General features: G+C 42.5%; 1 protein-coding gene across 4 annotated transcripts in view; it reads right to left on the bottom strand.

Moving 5' to 3' along the window:
• Positions 1-22,727, bottom strand: part of D2HGDH (D-2-hydroxyglutarate dehydrogenase) — a 719,825-nt gene that overhangs the window by 47,942 nt on the left and 649,156 nt on the right. For all 4 annotated transcript variants that reach the window (XM_044069611.1, XM_044069612.1, XM_044069613.1 and 1 more), the window contains exon 9: positions 9,035-9,200. In XM_044069611.1, the coding sequence (XP_043925546.1) occupies positions 9,035-9,200 (166 nt within the window). The remainder of the gene's footprint in view (positions 1-9,034; positions 9,201-22,727) is intronic.

Genomic DNA, 22,727 nt, shown 5'->3' with positions numbered 1-22,727 from the left:
AGATAAGCCAAAGGGCAGAGCAGAGAATTGATAGTGCATTGAACCTGCTAGAAATCTGAGGTATCTTCTGCAGTTTTGTCTGGTAGGGACATGCAGGTATGCCTCTTTGAGGTCCAAAGTCACGAGCCAAGCTTTCTTGCCCAGCATGGGAAGAAGCTGCTGTAGTGACAACATCTTAAATTTCGGAACATCCAGGTAAGTGTTTAGTGAAGAAAGGTCCAGAATGGGTCTCCAGGCTTTGTCCTTTCTGGGAACCAGAAAGAGTATTGAGTAAAATCCTTGTTTTTGTGGTGGTACCTTTTGAATAGCTCTCATGTCCATGAGTGCTGTAATTTGTTTTTGAGCCTCTGCCCATTGATTTGGTGGCAGATTTGGCATTCCTTTTAACCTTGGCAGAGTGTGAAAGTGGAACCTGTAACCTTGAGATACAATGTTGAGAGCCCATTTGTCTTTGGTGATGCAATGCCAATTGTGATAGAAAAGTGCCAGTTTTCCTCCTAAGGGGGCTGCCAAGAGAGAGCTGTTTGGCAGCTGCAGTGGAAAGTCACTGAGGCTGCTTTTTGTAAGGTTGAGGCCTGTCTTCCCCTTCTTTCTGGCCTGGTGTGCCCCATTGTCGAGGCCTGTAGGGGCCTTGTGTCTGACCTCTACCTCTTGGACGTCTGTATCTGCCCCTTTGAGGTCTGTCTGTGACTGGAAAGGACCAATTCTTTGTTGGCCAATTTCTGCTAAAACGAGAAGGCTGAACCTGTAAGAAATCTTTCACCGTTTGCATAGATTTTGCCTTATCCTCCATCTTCTTTAATACCTCCTCTGCCTTAACTCCAAACAGCACATCCCTTTGCAAAGGTGCATCCAATAATTTGACCATAACATGATCTGGTAACGTATGTTCTTTTAACCAAGCATGCCCTCTAATGACAGAGGCTGTAACTGCTGCTCTACAGGAGGCCTCTAAGGAATCAAACCCACATTGCAAAGTATGTTTTCCCACTTGTTCAGCTGCATGCAATAAATCCTGCATTTCTTTAACATTAGGAGGATCTGAATCTGGAAGCATCTTTTGTTTCAACTGAGACATCAAAAATTGCTGATATTTTAGCATGTGAAACTGGCAGTTCAAGGCTCTCATTGCTAAAGTTGCAGACGTATATACCTTCTTTCCCCATCTGTCTAATGCTCTGGAATCTCTGTCAGAGGGAACTGGGTTTTTTGCTGATGAGACCTTAATCCCTTTGGGTCCCTAAGAAATAGTTTCAGGGTCAGCAACAGGGCTTTTGTACAGAAATATGCGAGAGTCAGGGACTCTGATATCTATCAGGTTTAACTGGGGCTGGGGGTAAGGAGTCAGGGTTTAAGCTGGATTCAGTGTACACATCATCCACAATATCTAAAACTGGCGGAATAGCAAGGGGTCTGCGTTGAGGCAATAAAAGGAAGTCTCTGAGCCTTTTCTTGGATTCTGAGTAATCCTGGCCTTCCCAATGGAAATGTTCCCTCATGGTATGTAAGGTCTTCCCCAAAGGAGTAGTCCTCAGGCGGAGAGGCTGATGGAATTGATTCCTCAGCATCAGAATCCTCGTAAGGGGTAAAGAATATCCTAGGTCCGAGGAAGAGTCTGAGGAAATGGACACCTGGTCGGAAGATTCATAGTCTGCATCCTGTCTGGGCCTTTTAACAGGAGGGGGATGGGTCCCCCTGATCAGGGTGATTAGGTCTTCGGCCATTTTTAGCATTTGTTTCTTAGGCATGGAAGCCTGTCCTGGACAGAGTTGTGTTTGTTTCTTTGCTTTTAAGGGGGGCTTAGACTTAGCAGAGGGTTTAATGGTTAACTGGGTAGGTCTGAAAACACCCTCTGTAGCTGTGGATTGCTCAGCTACTTCAGTCCCCTCTGTAGGGTTAGGATCGAAAAGCTGAAAACCTAGTGCATCCGAAGGCCCAGCCTGCTCCACGTGGGAGTCGGAGGCGGTCTGTGGTTTTGTGGAAGCAGTCGTCAGGGGCTGCGTAGGCGCCTCGCTGAAAACCAGAGAACTGGCGACCGGCCTAGAAGAGGCGTCGTCAGTTTTGGGCCTCGGATGCCTGTCCTTGTCCTTGCGCTTTTTATGCATTGTGGTCATCAGAAGTTCCGACGGAATGGTGTAATTGAATTTTCTATCAAATTGAAGGTGGTATTTGCACATAAACCAAACAAAAAAACATAAACCAAAGTGCAAAAAGCAAAGTAAGGAATCCCGCTACCATCCGAAACCAACTGCATTAAAATCCACTTTATTTAGCCAAAGTCCACATGCAGTTTAAAACATAAACGCATTGAAATTTAAGAAGTCTATGTAAGAAGACGAAAACGCTGTGGTTAAATTTCAACGCAAGTCTCCAGATTCTCAGTCTCCTGCTCCTAAGTAACCTTTTAGGTTCTATAAGATTCCTGAGGATTGTCTATTTTTATTTAAATATCCTTCTGCTGATCTTGCTGTGGTCCCAGTCTCTTCTGTCAAACTATCTAAACTTTTGATCTCTGATATGGATAGCAGGGCAATGGAGAGGATTGGAAAGAAAGTTTACATTGCTTCTACTTTGGCCTTTAGGTCTATTAATTACCAAACCCACATCAACAAGTATGCTCTGACCTTGATTGCTCAAGCTTGGTAGGTTACCTCTGCCCTCCTTGATTGTGATAGCAAATCCTCTGCCTTATCTTTTTTAGGTTCTGCTTCTCAAGTGGCTTCCCACTCTATTAAGTGTAGCTAATGATGCAGCTGATGCCTCTTCTAGGGCTGCGGCTTTTGGGTCTGTCATGAGGCGTAATTCTTGACTTGGTCTCCAGTCTCTTCCTGAGGGCATTAAGGCTAAGTTGTTGGATGCTCCTTTGGATAATACTTATCTTTTTTGGGACTGCTACTGCTGAACTGTTTAAGTCTCTTCAAGAGAAAGGCAAAGCCTTGCAAGACCTTAAACATATTTTTGTCTCTCCTATCCCCAAGTTCCAGAGGAATTATCCTTCAAGATCTGCTTTTGTCCGCATGCAGCTTTATCAGGCCTCTAAGGGCAGGAAGGGTGGCTTCTGCTAAGGCTTCTCAGTAGCCCAGAAGCCTCCTTATCTGATTAGCCTGCTTCTGTTTGACACCCCCCCCCCACCTTTAGACCAGGTTCCTTTCTCTTTTCGGCTCCCACTTTCTCTTCCAAATTGGTGTCTTATCACTTCAGACTTTTGGATTCTTTCTATCATCTGTCAGGGTTACTTCACAGCACAGAAATCTCTCCCTCCTTTTTGTTGGATTCCTCAACCTCCTATAGAGCAGCTTCCTAATTTCCTGGAGGCTCTAGGGTCCCTGTTGAACCAAGGGACCATTCAACCTGTCCCCCTTTCCCAAGTGGGATCAGGTGTTTATTTCCAGGATCTTCCCGGTTCCTAGGAAGGAGGGCACCTGAAGATCTACTTTGGATCTCTCCAGGCTCAACACCTTTCGTGAGATCCCTTTTTTTTGGGATGCTTGCTCTTCCAACTCTTGTTTCTTCTTTTATTATCCCAGGCCTTTCTGGTGTCCTTGGATCTGAAAGATGCTTACCTTCATATCCCTATTCACATTCTCTTCAGGAAGTTTTCCCATTTCTCTGTGTCTTCCTCTCATTTGCAGTTCTCTGTTTTGCCCTTTGGTCTCTCTACTGTCTCAAAGGTATTCACAAAATGCCTAGCTCCGGTGATTGCCTTCTCCAGGCTACAAGCCATTCAGAGTTTCCCTTATCTATACAACCTGTTGCTTCAGGTCTATATTAAATAAGCCAACGCTGATTTTTCAACCCTGTGTAAGCGAAAACTTACAATCCCGAACATTTAGAACAGCGACTTTTTTCCAAGGGAAAAAAAAAAACGCTGTTCCACAAAAGAAAAAGAAAAAAAAAGCTTTAAAGCATTACATAAAGTGGGGGCTTCACCCCCCCACCCCCTCTACTTAAATATACCAACTCCGTGACCGCACTACAGTGAGGAAAATGGCCAAGAGATGAAGGTGGCCAAGAGATTTCTTTCCCAGGGAAGAAATCGCGTATATGCTGTTTCGCTATTTTGTCGTTTCGTGCTTTGAAGTTCGATCAAGACACATTCGAAAGAATGCATTTTGATCATATAATAGGAACTCTGCTTCAGGCACCTTATCCCAGTCGACTGTTGCAGGATTTGCATCACCATCTCTCTTCTTCAAAGTCTGGGCTTTACTATCAACTTCCAAAAGTCCAGCCTCACTACCTCTCAGGATCATGTGTGCCTGGGTTGTAGGATTCAGACAGTGCCAATGTTGCCCTATCTTCTGCATACAAAGGTATTCTCGTTGACAGCCTCCTTTCAGTCTCTTCTTCCCCTGACTGTGAAGCCAGCCACGGAGTTTCTTTCAGGCCTCGGGATTCATGGCCTTTTCTATTCCAATGCTTCTTCTTGCCAGATTGCATATGTGGAAACTTCAATGGTACCTCAAGTCAGTTTGGCTGCAGCATAGTCTCCCTCTGAATTTCAGTGTACCTCTCCTTCCTTGTCTCAAGAAAGAATTTGAGTGGTGGATTCCATGGTTTGCTTTCAACCTAGGATGGCCCTTTCAGCCTCTAGCCCCTTCTCAAGAGCTGTTCACCAATGCCTCAGACTTGGGGTGGGGGTAATCTCTTGGTCACCTGAAAGTTCAGGGTCTTTGGCCTCCCCATGAGATGTAAGACCATATCAACATCAAAGAGATGAGGGCTCTGAATCTAGGACTTCAGGCTTTTCACTCCATGTTCTCTTCAGGCCCCTCGAAGGTGTACATAGACAACACTACAGTGATGTGGTATGTCAACAAGCAGGGAGCATAAAATCTTACCTCCTCTGTAGGATGGCACTTCATGCTTGGGATGTGACTCTCGGTTATCAGTTAACTCTTCAAGCAGTATACATTCCTTCAGAGCGCAATTGTGTTGCAGACTCTCTGAGCAGGTCCAAAACACAGGCTCACAAACAGATGCTTTACTGAGACGTGTTTCTGGCCATTGTCCATCAGTGGGGTATTCCTCAGGTACATCTTTTTGCCTCCCCTCTGAACGGGCAGCTTCCTCTCTTCTGTTCCACGGTGCCATGCCATCTGACATCATTCCTTGGAAGGGGAGATTTCTTTATGCTTTCCCTCCTCTTCCTCTGCTTCCAAGAGTCCTGCAGAAAATTCAGCTGGACTCCCCAAAAATCTTGCTAGTGACTCCCTTTTAGCCAAGACAGCATTGGTTCCCCCACTTAATACAGCTGACCAGAGGCAGTTATCACAAGTTACCTCACCGGCTGAATCTCCTCACACAGGACAAGGGGTCTCTCGTCCATTCCCACTTTTCCACTCTGCAACTAACACTGTTGGTGATAGGGTTTTGATCCCTTTCAGGCACCTCTTGTCTGAGGAAGTGCTCAGGATTTTACAGGAAGCAAGGAAACTTTCAACCAGAAAAATCTTATGTGTCCAAATTTAAAAGATTTTCCATCTGGTGCCATGTTCGTAACCAGGATCCTTTTCTGGAGGGGGTCCCGCTGGGCCTCTCTTATTTGTGTGAGTTGCTCCTGTCTGGCTTGACCTATTCTTCCGTTAAGGCCCATTTGTCAGCCATTTCTGCTAGTCTGCCCTTGACTTCTCGTTTTGAGGGCAAACAATTTCTTAAAGGTGTCCTGCATATTAGGCCTCCAAGAAAAATTACTCCTCCTCCTTGGGACCTTAACTTTATTTTGGAAAAATTGACTCAGCCTCCTTCTGAGTCTGCAGATTCTGCTTATTTGTAAAATTGTACCGAGAAGACTGTTTTGTTGCTGGCTCTTACTTTTGCTCGGAGGGTTTCTGAGCTCCAGGCCCTTATGGTCATTCCTCCTTTTTTGTTTTTTTTTTTGTTTTTTTTTTTCCACAGGGACAGGGTATCCCTTTATACTAATCCTTCTTTTATGCCCAGGGTGGTAAATAAGTTGTCCTTAAATCAGTCAGTACAACTCCCTTCCTTTTTCCCTTCTCCTCGGTCTGTTAGTGAGAGGGTCCTACATACCTTAGATATGCACAGGCAGCTCGGGTACTATTTGGATAAGACTAGGACTACTCAAGTCTGATCAGCTTTTAGTTTCCTTTTATCCCAGGTATTAAGAGTTTTGCTGCTTCGAAACAATCCATCTCCTTCTAGACATCTAAGGCCATTTCTTATTGTTATTCTTTTCATAGAAAGTTTTTGCTTCTGTTACAGTTGTTTCTACTAGGGATGTTGCCTCTTCTGGGGCCTTCTTCAAAGGGTTAGACATCAATTCCATCCTTGAAGCTGCTACTTGGTCTTCAGTACATACCTTTATTATAGTTTCTAGGGCCAGAGCAGGTTTTGCTGAAACCATTTTATGTGGATTTGTTGAGGGTTCTTCTTAGCCTTTCACCTACTATTCTGTTTCTTGAGCTTTTTTACTCTCCCTTCTTTAATACTACAACAGTGATATAGAAGGACATAGTACATTTGTGTAAAACATAACAGTAAATATCCTTCTCTTTACTGTTGCAGTATTCGTTCCCTCCCTCCAAACCACTCTTGTTTATTCTGCATTTTTCCTTCTGGATGTGCAACTCCTTTAGCCTATGATGACTGTTCTCTTCTGGGGCAATGTAGTTCTAGGTAGTTGTGTCTGTACATCCATTTTATGCTCTATGTTCTGTACAGGGAGCATAAATATGATGTACAGTGCAAACAAGATCTCTTTTAAGCTTATCTATATTGGACGAGTGGCAGGCTGCCCAGGACAGGACATCCCTTCCTTAATGAATACAGCAACAATGAAGAGAAGGACATCTACTGTTATGGTAAGGGTAATATGCTTTGTCTTTTGATTTTACTTAAGAGGGATGTCTGCCCTAACAACCCTTGGTGGTCCTGTCCCTTGGCGAGATTCAATAAGTAAACAAGAAATCTCTTCTGGGACTAAGACTTGAGGAGTCTCCCTCGACCCCTTAGAAATAATTGGCTGTGGTTCACCTTCAATATCCATAGCAGATGTGTGAAAAGCCTCTGAGGATATGCAAGAACTTTGATCCAAGCTGGTCTCGACGGGAGGAATCCGAGGAAAGCATTGAACAGCATTTAGGGCCTTCAATATCTTCTACAAACCTCCAGTGGAGCCTGGACAGCAATAGGATCAGGCCTGGACTTCTTGAACTTCTAAGACTATGTCTGTCCTGCAGGACAGGTGGATTCTGCCACAGCACCTTGAGTCAACAGTTTAAGATGCTGGTTCTCAAGATACATGGAAAGAGAAGATAAGCAACTAAGGAGGATCTCATGGAAAAACGCCAGATACAGAGCATTGTGTATGGTCGTGGGAAGCATCTAGGCAAAAAAAAAGACACTAGTTGTGATGGCCTTTATGGGGAATCGGCCTCCTACACTGACATTTTCTCCTTCTTGGATGACATGAACACAAGCAAGCAACAAAAAGGAAAAAATAGAGAAAAAACCCCAATAGGGCAGTTATATGAAAACAGCTTGGTAACCAGCAATGGAGAAGGGCATTCAGAATGACTTTTGATAATGACATTCAGACTGGCAGCAAAGAAGTTCTGAGTATTTGCATCAGTACATCACCTTTAAGTCCTACGTGGGGAGCATAAGTGTGACAGAGTACCTATAAGCTCTAAACGCCTTGGTATACTGCCCATACATTGTGCTATCCTTGGCAGGACATTCCTTCAGTCCCTTCAGTGAAGAATACCGCAACAGTGACAAGGATGAACATCTGTCTTTCTAGATGTATGAATTTCTTCTGTGCCACTGCTTTCCGTGTCACCGCATTGCTGGCATCAAATGTACAAAACAAAGTAATTCATGCAGCATCACAAACATGCTGCACATAACTGAGATACCTACATAGTGGTATAGCAGGTGTCCTTATTGAGCAACAAGCTTGTAAGCAAGGACATTTCCATTTAAAGCACAAACAATATATTTGATCCTTCGTCCACTGAAAATTTTGTGTATGGAAAGTGTAGCATGTGCCTTTAAAGTGTGTAAAGGGACACACACTGGAAATATTCTCACAGCACTTAAGTCAAGAAATCAGTTATACTGCTCAAGTTAATGGTATATCAATTAGCCATTTAGGACTGTATAAAAAGTGGTTGGCTGTTTGAGAAAAATCAGGAAGTGCATAATGGATCACAGCAGGTGTTCGGACTGAAAGATTTATAGAAGGATATGCTCATTCAGGACTTACTGATGGCATGTCCTAAAGTAAACTCAGGTGAATAATTTTCTGTGTTTGGTGAGACTGAACGAAGGCCTGACAGAGCCTACAGCTGTGGTTTATCAGTTAAGTGGACTAGTTACTTGAAATACAGTGTTTTATGAAGGTACTGTTCAAACTGTAAAAAAATACATACTAAGCAGCAAAGGCTGTAGTTATTTTCTTCTGATATGGTATAATAAACTCTTATTTTTAAAACAAACCTGGGTCTCCAGTGCTTTCTAAGACTTGCAGTACTGTAAAGCATGCATGATTTAAGATCTTATGCTAGGGGTTGTGGGTTGGCATTACAATTATGACATTTACCTTACAGACAGGAAGTACAGGGTTTGAGCCACAAATGGAACAATTGGCTAGGCTTAAAATGGCCCACAAGGAGTGTTAGCCTAGTACTAAGCTAGGAACCTATAAACCTAGCTTTAAATAGACACTAAAGATGTATGTTTGTTTATTTTACTTGCTTGATATTCTCTCAGGTGTCTCTCATATCTCAACCTAACATGAAAGGGGGGGATAGATCAAGGTAATCAGTACAGCTCTAAGAGATAGAAATATTAATAGCTATTCCTCAGTCAGTGCAGAAACATTTCATACATCCTCTAGAACTGTACTTCAATGCTTTACTCAAAACTGCTACTCACTAATTTTCTGGCATCTTTTCTTAATTTAACTGACTGCATCATTTTTTTTACATAAAGATGGAATAAGTTTTAAAATAACACAGTGTGCAAACTATTCAATGTACAAAATAAGCATCAAAGTATGGTGACACATTACCTAAATGTCCATAGCCAACCACACTTGTGACCTTCTTCCCTAGTTTGGTTCTTAAGATTGGCACAAGATCATAAATATGCTCCACAGGGACAGAGATGTCGTACTTATACACAGTGCCTTCATGTGTGAGAGCCTCAGCTATTCTTTCCCTAAGTGACCACAATGCCTGCAAAAAACAACAAAAAGTAAGAAAAATTAAGCTCTGGCACCTACACAATTTTACTCAACAGTGAATAGAACAGTCAAATGAAGTGACTCAGAAATTACTGTGGGTCTTAAGATGCACACTAAACTTGTCACAGTCTTCAACCAAGATATTCTGATGCAGTCAGAAACCATCTCTTTCTTCCACCTATACTTGGCACAACCATCAGATATTTATACATAAAAAGAATAGACTAAATAAGGTGAAGTATACACACGCATACACATATGTCTCTGTGTGCACATGCATAACATACACTTATTTATAAATTTATTTTCATAAATACAAATATACACATTAATACACATATACAGTTGATATAAAAAGTTTACACACCCATCTTAAAATGCCAAGTTTTTGTGATATAAAAACTGAGACCACGATAAATCATTTCAAATCTTTTCCCACCTTTAAATGTGACCTATAACCTATACAATTCAATTGAAAAATCTGTTGGGGGAAAAAATATAAAAAATAAAAAACGTACAGTAAGCTGGTTGCATAAGTGTGCACACCCTTAAACTAATACTTTGTTGAAGCACCTTTTCATTTAATAACAGCATTCAGTCTTCTTGGGTAGGAATCTATCAGCACATTTGCCCACTCTTCCTTGCAAAAGCGCTCCACATCCGTCAAATTGCGAGGGCAACTCTTCTGCACAATCCTCTTCAGGTCACCCCACAGATTTTCTATTGGATTTAGGTCTGGGCTCTAGCGGAGCCATTCCAAAACTTTAATTTTCTTCTGGCAAACTCATTCTTTTCATATGGATGTATGCTTGGGGTCATTGTGTTGAAAAGTGAAATTCCTCCATCTTCAGCTTTCTAGTAGACATCTGAAGGTTTTGGGCCAAAAGTGACTGGTATTTGGAACTGTTCATAATTCCCTCCACGTTGAAGCCCCAGTTCCAGCTGAAAGAAAAGCAACCACAAAGCATGACACTGCCACCACCATGCTTCATCGTGGGGATGGTATTCTTTTGGTGATGCGAAGTATTGTTTTTGCACCAAATGTACCTTTTGGAATTGTGGCCAAAACAGTTTAACCATTGTCTCATCAGACCATAACACACTTTCTCACATGCTTTTGGAAGACTTGATGTATTGTTTTGCAAATTTTAGCTGGGCCTGGATGGTTTTCTGTGTAAGAAAAGGCTTCCATCTTGCAACCTTACCCCAGAGCCCAGACATACAGAGAATACCGGAGATTGTTGTCGCATGTAGTACACAACCTGTACTTGCCCGAAATTCATACAGCTCCTCCCGTGTTGCTGTAGGTCTCTTGGCAGCGTCCCTGACCAGTTTTCATCTGATCTTTCAACATTTGTAGAGGGACATCCAGTTCTTTGCAACGTCACTGTTGTCCCATATTTTCTCCACTTTTTGATGACTGTCTTCACCGTGTTCCATGGTATATCCAATGCTGTGGAAATCTTTTTTGTACCCTTCTCCTGACTGATACCTTTCAACAATGAGATCCCTTTGATGCTTTGTAAGCTCTCTGTAAACCATGACTTTTGCTGCAGCAGGCAACTGAGTAAATGTCAAGAAAATCCTACTAGGACAGCTGAACTTTATTTGGGGTTAATCAGAGTCTCTTTAACTGATGGCAGGTGTGTACCAAAGAAGACTGAATGCTGCAATTAAATTAAAAGGTGCTTCAACAAAGTATTAGTTTAACGGTGTGCACACTTATTCAACCAGATTGTTGTACTTTTCTTTTATATTTTCCCCCTAACAGATTTGTTTTTCAATTGAACTGTACAGGTTATAGGTCACATTAAAGGTGGGAAACGTTTTGAAATGATTTATTGTGGTCTCTTTTTTTTATATCACAAAAACTTGGCATTTTAACAGAGGTGTGTAAACTTTTTATATGCACTGTATATATCTAATATATATATATATATATATATATATATATATATATATATATATATATATCTCTAATATATATATATATATATATATATATATATATATTAAAAACTCGATCGTATGGTCTCGACTGTAGGAGGTTCGAGTTTCTGGCAACTCGATCATCTGACAGGGACCCTTAATATATATATATATATATATATATATATATATATATATATATATACATATACATATATATATATATATATATATATATATATATATATATATATATATATACACATACATATATATAAAGGGTCCCTATCAGATGATCGAGTTGTCAGAAACTCAAAACTCCTACGGTTGAGACCATATGATCGAGTTTTTAAAATGGAGATCATGGTACAGTGAGGACTGAGAAATTTACCCTTTTTCTCACTGTAATATGATCTCGGAGGTGGCGTACATAATTTGCAGGTGGTGTGGGGGGGGGTGCAGGGGGGCTTACCTCTCTGCAAAAATGTAAAAAAGATTTTTTTTCCTGATGTTCGAGTTTTCAGAAACTGGATCATATCAACCATTCGATATTAATTTTGAGTTTTGGAAAAGTTGATCATCTGACATAGGAGCCATACATTGCATATATATATATATATATATATATATATATATATATATATCCAATCTACACACACACACACATATATATCTCTATATATATCTTTATATATATATATATATATATCTATATCTATATATATATATCTATATATATATATATATATATATATATATATATATATATATATATATATATATATATATATATATATATATATCTCCTACTGTTCACCGAAAGCACATTTCACCGAAAATCAAATTAGTGTGCACTTCTCACCGAAAACACAATTCACCAAAACATATTTCACCAAAAGTTATATCTGGCCTATTCCCCACTGTAGTGCGACCCTGGAATTAGTATATATAGTAAGGGGGGTGTGGGGGGCACCGCCCCCCCACATATTTTATGTATATATTATTGTCAGGGAACAGTAATATATTGCAATTACATATATCCATGTATATAATTCAAAATATTCACCCCCCCCTTACTATATATATACTAACTCCAGGGTCGCACTACAGTGGGGAAAAGGCCATATATAACTTTCGGTGAATTGTGTTTTCGGTGAAAAGTGCGCGGTGATATGTGTTTCAGTGAAATGTGCTTTCGGTGAATAGTAGGAGATCCATATATATATATATATATATATATATATATATATATATATATATATGTGTGTGTATGTATGTATGTATGTATATAAATGTATTTATAGAATTACTTACCTTCGTTGAAGGGCACTAATGTCTATGCAATGTGCATGGTGGCACCAAATGCACATCAACACCACGTTGGTATGCATGCAGAGAGCATCAATCTCTGCACAAGCAAATAGTGTACAACAAAAGCCAAAAGAAAATACTGATTTTTGCAGGGGAGAAGGCCCTGTGCCTTCTGTTAATTATATATTCTAAGTCCATGATTACAAAATTCTTGGAGAAAGGGTAATTCCCAACACTGAGAATCATCTAGTCTGCTACTTCTGTCGACAGGTGTCGACCATCTGTTTAGTTGACCAAATTATTTCAACTAAACAGATGTCAAACAAAGCACTTTAAGACAACAGAACAGGGTGGCTTGGAATTACCTGATTTGAAGGGGTACTTCAGAGCTACACAGTTAAGGATCCTATATATTGTACAAGCAGAAAAGTACAGTTTTGTACCTACCATAAATGTAGATGTCCGATAGGTATGCAACTGCAGTCCTGACATATGGGTTGTCCTGCCTCAGGCAGCCCTTCGGTCGGCCGGATTCCAAAGTCTGGGTCCGGCGTCGGCTGATGTCGCCCTTTCCCCGACGTCAGAGCGCCTGGGGTATAAAAGCGTCAGCCGACACCATCTTCTTCAGTGTGTCTTGCCCCAGATGCCAGGTGCCCTCTAAGGAAGGCTAAATTTTGAAAATAGAGAAAAAATTCCAGACAAGTACAACAACATAAAAACAAATACACCATAAAAGATTACCCCAGGTAGCTAAAATGAGGGGTAGAAACCCAAAAGAGTACCACAGAGGGGTAGGTGGGAGGGAAAACCTGACTGCAGTTGCATACCTATCGGACATCTACATTTATGGTAGGTACAAAACTGTACTATGCCCTCCAAGGATGCAACTGCAGTCCTGACATATGGGTTGAATACCATAGCCAACCTGGGGGTGGTAGGCACTAAGACAAAGATGGTGTAGCTAAAATGCCCTGCAGGACTGCAGAAGCAAACCCTGCTCTGGATCTGGAATATAAAGGCAGGTTGTAATGTTTGGAAAATGTATGCACGGAGCTCCATGTAGCAGCTTCTAAAATGTCCTTTGTTGCCACTCCTCTTAAAAAGGCTGTGGAGGTGGCTGTAGCTCTGGTGGAATGTGGCCTGATATCAGCTGGCACAGTTTTCCCATGAAAAGAGTAGCAGAATCGAATGCAATTTCCAATCCATTTAGAAATTGTCTGTTTGGAAATTGCTTTTCCCTGCAATCCAGCAGCGCAAGCAACAAAAAGCTGGTCAGATTTTCTGAAAGACTTAGTTCTGTCCAAGTAGTAGCGCAACTGTCTGTGTATGTCCAAGGTGTGCAGAAGTCTCTCTTCTTTATTTTGAGGATTGGGAAAGAAGGTAGGCAGGTGAATAGCTTGATTCAGGGACACCCTGGATACCACCTTTGGCATGAATGATGGATTGGTTCTCAAAGAAACTCTGTCCTGATGAAAAATGAGGAATGGTTGTATTGCCATAAGGGCCTGTAGCTCAGAGACTCTTCTTGCTGAGGTTACTGCCAGAAGGAAAGCTGTCTTCCAAGACAGAAATTTCAACTCTGAAGTTGCTGCTGGTTCAAAGGGGGGAAGAGTTAATTTTTCCAGCATGAAGTTGAGGTCCCATGCAGGCACTGGTGGTTTCCTTGGAGGGTTGATGTTCTTTATACCTCTTAGAAACTGTCTTAGCAATGGGTGAGAAAATACAGGCGGATCAGTGTTATATTTGGCAGATATTGCTGAAGCATGTATTTTTATGGAAGAATATGAAAGGCCATTGTGGAGCATTTCAGCCAAATATTCTAGGATCTGTGGGATGCTCATCACTGATGGGTCTTGACCCTTTTTGCTGTTCCAGATAAGAAATCTCTTCCATTTTGCCGAGTATGTTTTTCTAGTGGAAGGTCTGCACGCCTCCAGGATGATATCTTTTACCCTTTTGGAAAGAGTATCCTGAGGAGTAGTCATGGAATCTTCCAAGCTGTTAGCTTCAATGTTTTCAAGCTGGGGTGTACTGTCCTGTAGTTGTGCTGTGTCAGAAGAAGTGGCCTTTGAGGAAGGAGCCACGGATTGGTGCGTGTCAAACTTCATAGCAGTGGGTACCAGTGTTGTCTTGGCCAGTCTGGAGCTATCAGCATGACTTTCGGTTGCTCTGTCTTGATCTTTAGTAACACCTTGATCATCAAAGGAAGAGGTGGGAAGGCATATAGTGTTAGAGAGTTCCAACTGAAGGAGAGAGCGTCCACCTTCCATGCTTGAGGATGGTATGTCCTTGTGCAAAACTTTTTCAGATGGTGATTGAGGTGGGAGGCAAAAAGATCTATGTCTGGCCTTCCCCATGCTTGAGTTATTTGTAATAAAATGTCTGGATGCAACATCCATTCGTGTGGATCCATGATGTTTCTGCTTAGGCTGTCCGCCAGAACATTGTCCTTCCCTGGTACAAACTGGGATTGTAGCTCTATTTTCAATTGTAGGGAAATATCCCAGAGATTCATTGCCAGTCTGCAAAGAGGGTAGGAATGGGTACCTCCTTGCTCGTTTATGTACCACATAACTGTGGTATTGTCTGTCTTTATTAGTAGATGGCCCTGATGCATGAACTTTTCGAAGGCCTTGATTGCATGCATCACTGCCAGCATTTCTTTTTGGTTGATGTGCAGGTGCTTTTCTTTTTGTGTCCATTGTCCTTGAATGCATCTGCCCTCCATGTGCGCCCCCCATCCATGGTCTGAGGCGTCTGTTGCTATGGTTTGACTTGTATGAGGCTTGCTGAAAGGCAGACCTTTGTTTATCTGGCTTGCTTGAGCCCACCACAGAAATTCCTTTTGAAGGCATGGAATGAGTGGGATCAATGCTTCCAGGCTGTGGCTGTGTTGAGACCATAGACTTTTTAGATACCATTGTAGTTTCCTCATATGCAGCCTTGCGTGAGGAATCAGAAGAATGCAAGATGCCATGAAACCCAGGGCCTGCAGGATTTTCCTTGCAGTCATCTGGGTGTGTGTTGCTAATTTTCTGAAGTATTCTGGTAATTGTTTTTGTTTTTCTTTTGTCAGAAACGCCATCTGGGTGTTTGTGTCCAGTGTGGCACCCAGGAAAGGTATTTGTTGGGATGGTACGAGACTTGATTTCTGAATATTGACTGTGTATCCCAAGGCCTGCAGTAGGTGAATGACATAGCCCAAGTTTTTTAACAAGGCTTGTTGGCTGTCCGCTTGTATAAGGCAGTCGTCCAGGTAAGGGTATATTTGTATCCCCTTAAGTCTGCAATGTGCAATTACTGATGCCAGGCATTTCGTGAACACTCTGGGCGCAGTAGATAAGCCAAAGGGCAATGCTGAGAATTGATAATGCTCTGAGCCTGCAAGAAATCTGAGGTATCTTCTGCAACTTTGTCTGATTGGGACATGCAGGTATGCCTCCTTGAGGTCCAGAGTTACCAGCCTAGACCCCTTACCCAGCATGGGAAGGAGTTGCTGTAAAGTCAGCATTTTGAATTTTGGCACAATAAGGTAAGTATTCAGTGCGGACAAGTCCAGAATGGGTCTCCATTGGTTTTCTTTTCTTGGAACAAGGAACAGTCTTGAATAAAATCCTTGGCCTTGTTCTGCAAAAGGAACCTTCTCTATTGCTCTTATTTGAAGTAGGTTTGTTATTTGTTTGAGTGCCTCTGCCCTTTGATTTGGTGGCAGGTTTGGCCTGCCATGTCTTGTTGGTAGTGTATGAAAATGGAATCTGTATCCTTTGTCTATTATGTCCAGTATCCATTTGTCCTTTGTAATATTGTGCCAATTTTGTGAGAATAAAGATAATTTTCCGCCCAAAGGTGCTTCTAATTGAGCCCTGGATGGCGGAGTCAAGTCAAGTCATTGAGATTGTCCCTGCGGAGCAGTGGAAGGTCCTGCCCCACCTCTCTGGTTCGGAGGCTGCCATTGACGTCCTCTGTAGGAGCCTCGAGTTTGCCCTCTACCTCTGCCATGTCTGTTTTTGCCTCTGAAATTTGTCTGTGTCTGGAAAGGACCAATGCTTAGAAGGCCAATTCCTGCTGAATCTTGGAGGCTGTACCTGGAGGAAATCTTTGACTGTTTGCACTGATTTTGCCTTTTCCTCTATTTTCTTTAAAACCTCTTGTGCAGTAGCACCAAACAGCTTATGTTTCTCTAGTGGTGCATCCAAAATCTTAATTTTCACATGGTCTGGCAATGTTTGTTCCTTTAACCAAGCATGTCTGCGTATGACCGCACCTGCCATTGCTGCTCTACATGAAGCTTCCAATGCATCATATCCACACTGAAGGAAATGGTTGCTAACCTGCTAAGTATTATGAACCAATTCCTGTAACCCCTTTCTATCTAATGGTTCAGGGGAAGCCAATTTCTTTTGCAAGTCATCCAACATGTATTCCTGATACTGAATCATATGAAATTGACAATTTAATGCTCGCATAGAAAGGGTGGAAGATGTATATACTTTCTTGCCCCACCTTTCTAAAGCCTTAGAATCTCTTTCTGAAGGAAGTGGATTCTTAGCAGTAGTGGAGGAAACCCCTTTAGGCCCCTGAGAAATAGTTTCAGGGTCAGCAGTATGGCCCTTGTACAGAAATTGATGCGTGTCTGGGACCCTGTAGTACCGGTCTGGCTTGACAGGAGCAGGGGGAGGGAGTCAGGGGAAACACTAGATTCTAAGTACACATCATCTAAAACATTTAAAACTGGAGGAATAGCTAAGGGTCTATGCTGAGGTAGCTTTAAAAATTCCCTTAACCTTTTCCTAGAATCTGAGTATTCTTGGCCTTGCCATTTGAAGTGTTCCCTCATGGAATGAAGTGTTTCCCCAAAGGAAAACTCCTCAGGAGGAGAAGCAGAGGGAATGGATTCCTACGCATCAGAATCCTCGTAGGCCGGGAAGGCCTCCCCCTGGTAGTCTGAATGTGCAGAATCACCTGAGGCCTCATCGGAGGACTGGGGATCTACCTGCTCAACCCTAGGCCTCTTGACAGAAGGCTGTCATCTGGATGTGGCTGAGAACCCCTAATTAAAGAAATAAGGTCCTCAGCTAAACTTAAAATTTGAGAGAACCAGAAGTGGATCCCAGAGAAACAGATCTTGGAGGGAGAGACTTAGCCTGTTTGGCAGCCTTAGCACGTGTGTAGGTCTTAATGGACATAGACACTGGAGGCCTGGCAGCCCCACGTGCTGGAGTAGTCTTATCCACTGAAATGGTGTCAGAAATATCCTGGGCTTCGGTCTCAGAGGTGAGAACAGAAACCGGCACCGAGCTGGCCTCCGGTACCGAAGTAACCGGTGGGGCGGTGTCGTCGGTCTGTAGCGGTTGTGAAACTGGCTCAGAAGAGACAGAGACACTCGCGGTAGGCCTAAGCGTGGTGTCAGCCGAGACCGCGGACCACGGGTGTCGGTCCTTATCCTTCCGTTTTTTAGGTAAATGTGCTGTCGGAAGCTCCGACGGCATGATATAACAGAAATCTTCCCCAAAATAATCCTGTGCAAACTCTGACCGACGTCTAAGAGTGCGTCTATTGAAAGAAGCACAAGCTGTACAGGCCGAGACGTTGTGTTCTGGGCCTATGCAGGGTAAGCAGTAAGAGTGGAAATCCTTACGAGGTATTTGTTTCCCACAAGTTAAACAATTATTAACTTTTTCAGTTTTATCTGACATCGGCTGAGGCAAGAAAAGGTCCCCAACGGGGTACTTAGCTTTTTTGAAGACTTCAATAGCTGAAAACACAGGAGCTGGCTGACCGGCACTTGCGAACTGCTTCTGCTTCGGGCGCCGCACGGCAAGAAAGACTGAAGAAGATGGCGTCGGCTGACGCTTTTATACCCCAGGCGCTCCGACGTCGGGGAAAGGGCGACATCAGCCGACGCCGGACCCAGACTTTGGAATCCGGCCGACCGAAGGGCTGCCTGAGGCAGGACAACCCATATGTCAGGACTGCAGTTGCATCCTTGAAGGACATCCTATAATTCAAAGTGGGAAAAGGATTATGATGAAACGGGGAAAGCTCCAGAAACAAGGAGAGACTGGGATTTTGCATGCAAATCCTTAAGGAGAATAATAACAACCTTACAGAATATTATATTATACTCAAAGTAGCAGAAAGTATTCTAAGAACTAAGCTAACACGGGAACGGAGAAAGGAGATTCTGCTGATAGGATGACTCCAATTAGGGATACAGACAATAGGCAAGAGAGGGGTGGAATTTATTGGGGAAAACTGGCAAAAGAACCAAGGTATTGGCAACACATAATTAGAGGGGGAAAGGTAATGGAATGGGAACAGGCCAAGAATTTATTTGGACTGCAGGCTACAGACTGCCTTCCCTATCAAGGACTGATATCAAAGTATAGGCAAAGAGAAAGAAATAGGGGGAGCCTAAGTGAAAGACCAGCACGGGTAGAGTTGTTTAAGTAGACTCTAGAACAGAAACTGCTGTTAAAAAAGGAATAATTAGTACAGCATATATAATATAGCATGATAACTACACGAATCAGAAAATGTAAGACAGGACTGGGGAGATTGGATAAGCAATTCTCAAAGAAACAATGGGGGATATATGTATGTCTCCCAAATGTACAACAAAACCTAGAAGATTTAGGATTTTTGCTTGGAAGTGTTTACATAGAATTTTTCCTCAGGCAGACATCAAATGAAGGTGTGATGTGGAAAGGGAAAGAAAGAGGTAATTGGGAACATATTTTCTGGGAGTGTAATGAGTTGGCAGCCTTTAAAGATTTCCTACAGACTGCTCTGTCAGAGATACTGGGTGAGCAAATTAGTGTAAAGAATGTTGTTGTGTCTTTCGGCTTTTCCCGGTTGGGGGTCGCCACAGCGGAACTCCGGTCCGCTAATGATTGGCAGTAGATTTTTACGTGCCGAGTTGCCGGCCCTGACGCACAACCTTCAATGAAGGTACGCCCATTTACGCACGTCTCCACACACAAGACGCTCTATCTGAGAATCGAACAGGACGTCTTACTGAGAGGTGACAACGCTACCGCAGCACCACCACCACAGTACTAAATTAGTGTAAAGAATAGTTGTGTAAAATCTTACCATAACCATAGATGTCCTTCTCTTCTATGTTGCAGTATTCTTTACATGTGGGATGCCCTTTGTCCAAATGACCCAATGTCCGGACAGCATACAACAGCTTTTAGTTCTGCTAGGTATGTGGGAAGTCTGACAACGTCAGCCATAAAAGAATGTCTGCATGTACAGTCCTCAGAACTGTAATGCCCCAGAAGGAATACCAGACCTTAGGAACAATAAAATGCCAAACGAAGAAAAAGACAAGATATGGGGGGGGGGGGGGGGGGATAGAATACTGCAACATAGAGAAGGAAATCTATGGTTATGGTAAGATTTTACACAACTATTCTATGCCCGTCTATTTAATGTTGCAGTATACTTTACATGTGGGAGAATACCAAAGCTTAGTAGGAACCCTGAGAGGAGGACGGAGCAGAGGAGCTCTGAACTGAAGAGCTTTCAACAAAGCCATGGATAATGGCCTTTGCAAACCCTGCTCTAGATCTAACTTGCACAGAAGACAATGCTGCAGCCTCGAAAACAGAGTTATTATCCAGCCTTTTAAAGAATATACCTGAAGAAGCCACAGACCTAGTGGAAAGAGTCTTTCCATGGAAATCATAAAAAACAGAACTGTCCGAGAAATCCAAGAAGAAATTGTCTGTTTGGAGACGGGCAAACCCACAGTCCTGGGATGAAAATAAACAAATAGCTGATCAGACTTTCTGATACCCTTAGTTTTAGCCAAATAAAATCTAAGTTGTCTATGCACATCCAAGGTGTGCAAGATACTCTCACTGGAGAATTGAGGAGAAGGGAAGAAAGTAGGCAACTGAAGGGATTGATTAAGAGACAAGTCATTCACCACCAGGACTACTCTGCAAAGAGACTCTATATCCTAGTGGAAAATCAGAAAAGGAGGTGAAGCCATCAAAGCTTGAATCACAAAACCCTCCTAGCAGAGGTTAAAGCGAACAGAACGGTTTTCCAAGTACACAACTTTAAAGAAGCTGAGGCTGCACGTTCAAAAGGGGCCACAGTAAGCTTCTCCAAAATATAAATCAAATCCTAAGGAGGTGGAACTGGTTTCCTGGGAGGATTAATATGAAGGAAGCCAACGGTGGAGATAATGGCAGACATGCAGAAATAGCAGACAAGTGAACTTTCACTGACAAGTAGGCCAAGCCATGGTTAAGTAACTCACACAAATAAGAAAGAACTAGTGGAACATCCACTGAAACTGGATCCAGATTTTGTGATAGACACCAAATTGAAAATCTCTTCTACTTTGGATAAGTCAGATTTTCTAGTATTGGTCTTTCTGGGCTCCTGCAGAACCCTAAGCATGTACTCTGAAAAAAAAGGTGCCTGAAAGGAATCAAAAGTTCATCATAGACGGGGTCAGCTGCAGGATTGACAAATGTGGATAAAGCAGAGATCCCTTGTTTTGTGTGAGTAGATCCACTCTGTGAGATAACTTGTGATAAATGCCCTTGGCTAAATGCAGAAGAAGAGGGAACCAATGCTGTCTTGGCTAAAAGGGAGTCACCAACAAGATTTTGGGTTTGTTCTGATGAATTTTCCGAAGGAGCTTTTGAATGAGAGGAAAAAGGGGAAGCATAAGGAAACATCCTCTTGCATGGAAAAGATAGGGCACCCAACTTCCAAGCCAGAGAATGTGGGAGTCTAGCACAAACAGAGGAAGTTGTCTGTTCAGAGGGGAGGCGAACCATAAGAGCAGTAGCCCACTGGTGGACCAAGTCCAGAAATACATCCCTGTGAAGCATCCATTCATGGGAATTGAGTCACAGACTTGCATTATGTGTCTGCCACAATATTCTGAGCGGTTGGGATATAAACCACTTGAAGAGTCACTTTGTACTGAACTTCCAAATCCCATGCCAGAAGAGCTACTCTGCAAAGAAGGTAAGACCCCCCCCCCCTGCTGACATGCTAGAGAGCTGTGATGTTGTCCGTAAACACTTTCAGGGAATCTGGTTGAAAGACTGGATTGAAAGGCTTGCAGGGCTAGAATAAGAGCCCTCATTTCCTTGATGTTGATATGCTCTTTCCTTTGAGAAAGAGACCAAGGATCTCGTACCTTCTTTGAAGCAAATGTTGCCGCCTAACCTGTGTCTGAGGTATCTGTGAACAACTGTTGAACAGGCTGAGGTTGATGAAGAGGAAGTCCTGAATTCAGAACAAGTTGTTGAATCCATCAAAGAAGCTCAGTTTTTAGGCATGGGAGAAGAGGGATGACAAACTCCAGTGGGTGAGCATGCTGCATCCAGACTGATTTTTGGTACCACTGAAACATCCTCATGTGGAGTTTTGCAAGAGGCAGCATGGGTACTGTGGAAGCCATAAAGCCTAGAAGTCTCAGAAAACCCCTGGCTGTAATGGAAGAGAAGCAAAAAGTTTCTGAAGAAAGAAGTAAGGGACTGAATCTTATCTGCTGGAAAAAAATCCATCATAAGGTCTGTTCTGAACCTGCATCCTAGAAAGATGTGGTGTTGGGAAGGGGACAGGTAAGACTTTTTGAAATTAATGGTGAACCCCAGACTTTGCAGAAGAAGGATGACAAACTGCAGATTTTGAGTCAGCATCATCCAGGTATGGATATACCTGAATACCCTTTACCCTTAGGAAAGCAATCACAGGGGCCAAATACTTTGTGAATACCCTTGGGGCAGTGGAAAGTCCAAAAGGCAAGGCAGAGATCTGAAAGTGCAAAGAAGCCACCTCGAAACGTAATGCCCTGTAAACGGGATGGATGGGCATATGAAGATAAGCATCTTTGACGTCTAGACAGGCCATGAAAGACTGAGGGGGAATTACGGGAAATAAAATCTGTAAAGACAGCATACAGAAAGATGGCAGTTGTAGGAAAGTGTTCAAGTGGGAAAGATCCAGAGCTGGTCTCCAAGGTCCATCTTTTCTGGGAACAAGGAACATTCTTGAACAGAAACCTCTGCCTCTCTGGTCTAATAGCACATATTGAATTGTGCCTTGAGAAAATAATTATCTTAGAAGCTCTGGAAACAAATGTAATTGGGTTGTGGGAGGCTGTGGAACTTCTATGAATGGTGGGAGATTTTTCCAAGTCATGAAATATCCTTGTTGGATAACAGAAAGAACCCAAGAATCATGAGTGATACTTGCCCAAGCTTAAAACGAGACAGAGAGAGAGACGAAGAGATACAGGGGG

Source organism: Protopterus annectens, chromosome 4.part0 (genome assembly GCF_019279795.1).
Source record: "Protopterus annectens isolate FY-2018-M chromosome 4.part0, PAN1.0, whole genome shotgun sequence".
NCBI lineage: Eukaryota > Metazoa > Chordata > Ceratodontiformes > Protopteridae > Protopterus > Protopterus annectens.
Note: the sequence above shows the minus strand (reverse complement) of the source record. Positions and strands in the feature narration are given on the sequence as shown.